Source organism: Castanea sativa, chromosome 12, assembly GCF_040712315.1.
Source record: "Castanea sativa cultivar Marrone di Chiusa Pesio chromosome 12, ASM4071231v1".
NCBI lineage: Eukaryota > Viridiplantae > Streptophyta > Magnoliopsida > Fagales > Fagaceae > Castanea > Castanea sativa.
In genome coordinates this window covers 10,628,495-10,633,362 of record NC_134024.1, presented here as the reverse complement: position 1 = coordinate 10,633,362, position 4,868 = coordinate 10,628,495, and the positions used below count along the sequence as shown (strand labels likewise).

General features: G+C 32.9%; 1 protein-coding gene across 1 annotated transcript; it reads right to left on the bottom strand.

Moving 5' to 3' along the window:
- Window positions 1-3,646: 3,646 nt before the first annotated feature.
- Window positions 3,647-4,060, bottom strand: LOC142620158 (uncharacterized). Its single transcript, XM_075793570.1, has one exon. The coding sequence runs from the start codon at window positions 4,058-4,060 to the stop codon at window positions 3,647-3,649; it is 414 nt and encodes a 137-aa protein (XP_075649685.1).
- Between the last annotated feature and the right edge of the window lie 808 nt (window positions 4,061-4,868).

Genomic DNA, 4,868 nt, shown 5'->3' with positions numbered 1-4,868 from the left:
AGCATTAGCTTCAGCTAGTGAAGAGGCAAATTGGCTTAGAGATTTGTTATATGAAATTCCACTTTGGGAAAAGCCAATTCCACCTATATTAATTCATTGTGATAGCACTGCTGCAATTGGTAGAGTTAAAAATCGTTATTACAATGGTAAATCCAGACCTATAAGAAGAAAGCACAGTATCGTGCGATCTTATTTGAGTAGTGGCATCATAACTGTGGATTATATTAAATCTAATGATAATCTTGCAGATCCATTTACCAAGGCCTTGGCAAAAGATAGAGTCTGGAATACATCGAGGGGGATGGGATTAAAGTCCATAGAATCATGAGCCATGTATGAGGATACCCAACCCAAAGACCAGAGATCCTGAGAATTGGGTTCAATGGGAAAAAACGAATCATACGATGGTCGTAAGAAATGCACAATTTATTTTGTTAATTATTTATTTTGTAAATAATTTTTTAATTGTTCATCCCTATGATGTAAGTGCATTTATCCTGTAATGTGGAGAGGTTGAGTAAAAAACTCTTAATGAAATTTGTAGCTCGTATGAGTGGGGTGTCAGAATTTCAGGAACACCCTTGACAAAATTTCACCTATGTGAGTGTGGGGGTGGGGCCGCTCCCTATGAGATTTGGACTCAATCTCAAATACACTCATGAAACCGGGATCAGCACATGGCCGTAAAGTGCTAGCTATAAAAGCTCATGTCAACACCTGGGTTGTTATGTGTAAGTAGTGACGCTTAATTTCCCTAAAAGATGTCCTAGTTCAAGTCGGAGACCACTACGACTCTGGAGTTAAGGTTGCTGTTTTACTAAGTGAAGGTTCAATGCAGAGCACACCTTCATGATGCATAGTGACCCATCTTTGCCTAGTAATCTCTCTTTAACTAAGAATTTAATATTAAAATGAGTGGGGGATTGTTGGAGCATTTTAATATTAAATAATTAAAATAAATAAATGTGATAAAAATAAATGTAAAGATGTGGGAGTGAATGTGGAAGATGAGGAGTTAGTGAAAAATCTTTAATCCCACATTGAAAAGGAGAGAGACTATTTTGTTCTTTTTAATTGTGGTGATTAATGGGCTAACATGAATTGTCTCAAATATTGGGCCAGATACGTGCGCAAGGGGGAGGTGAAGGGTGGAGGTGTCAAAATTGGAAATGAATCAGCACCTTAGATCCTCCTACTTGACAGCCCATCCAGAGTAATTACCTTATCCGTTGGTGAGTAAATGGCCCGAATTAATATTCCATTTTTATTATGAAAAATAATGAGCCATTAACCCACATAATGGACTATCCGTTTGGGCCTTTTCATTATTCAGAAAACTCCTTATCTCACCATTAATTGTGTAACTCCAGCCCATCAGAATAATATCCAATAATTAATCTTGTAACACCCATTATATCAGAATAATGGACCTAATTAATCAGATTAATTTGGGTAGTAATTTCGTGAGGCCCATTGAGCCTATAAATAGACCCATTCAGACACAATCCAGATTACTGCAATACACACACAAAGAAAAAATAGAGAGATTCTTGGCAAGGAAGGGTGTTCTTTTTGGTGGAGCTTTGGGCTTGAACACTTTGTGCAGAGGTTGTTCTAGCCATACGACACTTGTTGGGCTGTTGTATCCTGGGGGAGACAAGTCAGAGACGGTCTGCACCGGTTACAAAGTTTAGCCAACCAAGGGCTTGAATCTCCTTAAAGAGAGCGAGTGTCGCGCCTCAGTCCAAATAGTGTTGTGTAATTTTTTTTTTTTTTTAATTAATAAAAATTCAGAAGCATTATTCAGTTTCTCTTTGTGTATTTCCATTATCTTTGTGTTTTGCACCAACATGTATCAATATCGTGGAAGTTTCCTTTGGGTCAAGAAAGTTTTATCACATACTGTTTCATGGAAGATTCTAGACTTTTGTCATGAAACTTCCTTAAACTAGTCATTTTACTCTTTTTTATTTATAACAACTACTCATTCTACTCTTTATGCAAGTAAAGAATGTGTGAACATTTTGAAATTTAGAAAAAAAAGTTATAATCGCCACAGTAAATCCTGAAAGAATTCTAAAATTTAAACCCGTACTTTATTCTTTTTTTTTTTTTTTTTGAGGAAGTATCCATACTTTTATTATGTGGTTTGTTTCAACCTTATATTTTAAATTTTATATAATTTTTTAAGATTTATAAATAAGAAAAATGAAAAACTATAATTTATGTAAAAAATAAGGTGAGGAAAATGTGGGTGGATAGGTTTAAAATTTTAATTTCATTGATTTTTTATATAAAAATATAAATTAATTCCAATTGAAGGAGTTTAAAGGTGTGTTTGGTTGTGTTGTTTAAACAACAATTTTCGTTGTTTAAATAACACAACACACATTTTCACAATACTTTTTCACCCACACGTATTTTCACAACATTTAAACAATATTGCTAGAACAATATTACCAAACGCGCCCTAAAATTGCTTAGTCCATTTAACAATGAAGTCAGTTTCTATTTAATATTTTTTTTATCATAAACTGACTCATTAATTTTAAATAAGTGAGAATGTTTTAGTGGAATAGTGGACAAGTGACGTGATTCAACATTAAGACTGTATAATTTCTCCAATTAAAGTAATTGGATTGATTGAAATAATATTTTTTTCATGACTTGAAAATTTTATTGAAATTTTTTATGAAATAATTTTTGATAAAGAAATGAAAATATTAAAGTATTAGATAGTTTTAAAAAAAAGGATTCATGTTTAACTATAATCAAATATTACTAAAAAAAAATACAATCAAATAATTAATTATTTCCCCAAAAAATAAATTAAATTAAAAAAAGATATATAATAAAAGAGTGAATGAGTGATTCTTTAGCCCATTCATTATCAAAATTTTCTTATTTTGCTAGGATTTTGACCAATGATGTTATCCGAATTTAGGACTCTTCCCCACCACATGTGGAAGCTTTTTTTTTAATTATTTTTTTATTTTGTTATGGGAAGACTGAAATTTTATTAATAATGTGAAAAAGAAATTATATCGTGGATAAGAGCTTGCTCAAGAAAGTAAAGAGTTTCTTCAATCCAAGTAATGAAATCAACAATACTAGACACATGTTTAGCTAATAAGTGGGCAGGCCTATTGCTCTGTCTTTGAACATGGGAGAACTTTACACGACAAATGTCATTACAAAGATCCTGGATGCCTACAACAATTGAAGCCACTGAGGAAGGAGGGGTGGACAGCTCACACAAGGCACAGTGAACAATAAGAGAGTCTCCCTCTAAGACGGCATCTTGAATTCCATTGTCCTTTGCAAATTGCATGCTAGCTTCATAGGCTTTCGCCTCTGTCTCCACTGCTCCGAGCGGAGCATGAATCTTCTTACTCATTGTGGCTTCAATTTAGTGGGGGTTCCAGGAATTTTTCTCAAAGTGTTCCTTAAAAAGCATAAATTACACAATCTAATAAAAAGATAAATTCATATATTGACAACAACAACAATAAAAAAATACGTAAATTCATAAAGTTTACAATTGCCTTCTACACATTTTCATATTTTGAAATCGTTACATGATAGTCTCATTATCAATGCTATAAGTTACATCTTTTTCAATATACACAACCAAACAATCGTTCACCTATTGATCTCCCATTTGGTTGCATAGTTCATTCTTTATATATTTTATTGCTGAAAAACTTCTTTCTATTGTTGCAGTAGCGACAAGAAGGGTCAAAGCTAACTTCACAAGCAAATAGACTAATGGATAAATCTCATGCTTCCCTGTGTTCACTAACTTTTCAGCAAGTTCACTGACTTCTTGAAGCTCTAAAAACAAGTCATTGCTGCGCATATCAAAAATATAATTCTGAAATTGAGAGTCAAGTGCCAAGATATCTGTCCCAAGAAAATCAGATGAATAGAACTTTGCTAGACGTATCAACTTTTCTTTATCAAAAGCCACAAATGAATTACTTAGATTCAAGCAAGCCATACAAAGTAGCAAATTGGTATTCGCCTCTAAAAAACGATTATTAAACTCTTGAAGTTGCATATCTATAATTGTATAGAATAGCTCAACACGATAATAATGTAAATTTGTATTTTGTTGGGTGTTGCATCATGGCCTCTCACTAACTACAAATATTTCATCCATGTTCAAGATAAGAATATCATGTGTGGTACAAAATGAAGACACTTCAGTCAATAAAGATATCCATTCATTATCTCTCATCACTTGCAATCGTTGCTTAGACACTTTAACAAGATCCATAGCATTTACTATATCTTGATTTGTTTTTTGCAATGCTATTGACAACTCATTTGTGATCCCTAAAATATTTTTCATCAAGTGTAGAGTAAAGACAATTTCAAAAGATAGAATTGACCTCATAATAGGTCGAGCTTCAACTTTTTGGTCGGAGATGCCATCTTTTTCAATAATCTTAAGTACATCAACAACAACAGAGAACATCAAAATCAAGTTGAAAACGGTCTCATAATATGATCCGCAACGTGTATCACCAGGACGTTTAAGATTTGTCTTTTGATTCAAACCTTGCCAACTTCTACATACAACATTCTCTAATTCTTCTTTAATTTTGGCAAATTGTGCATCTCGAAGAGCATCTTGTCTCTTACAAGAGCCTCTAACAACAATTACTAAATTACTAACCACATAAAAAAAAATTCAGCAATGTTAATGTGATTTTTAGCAACGGCAAAAAGTGTCAATTGAAGTTGATGAGCAAAACAATGGACATAAAATGCTGACATATTCTCTTTCAAAATTAAAGTTTTGAGACCATTGATATCACCTTGTGTATTACTAGCCCTGTCATAACCTTACTCATGTAGTTTCA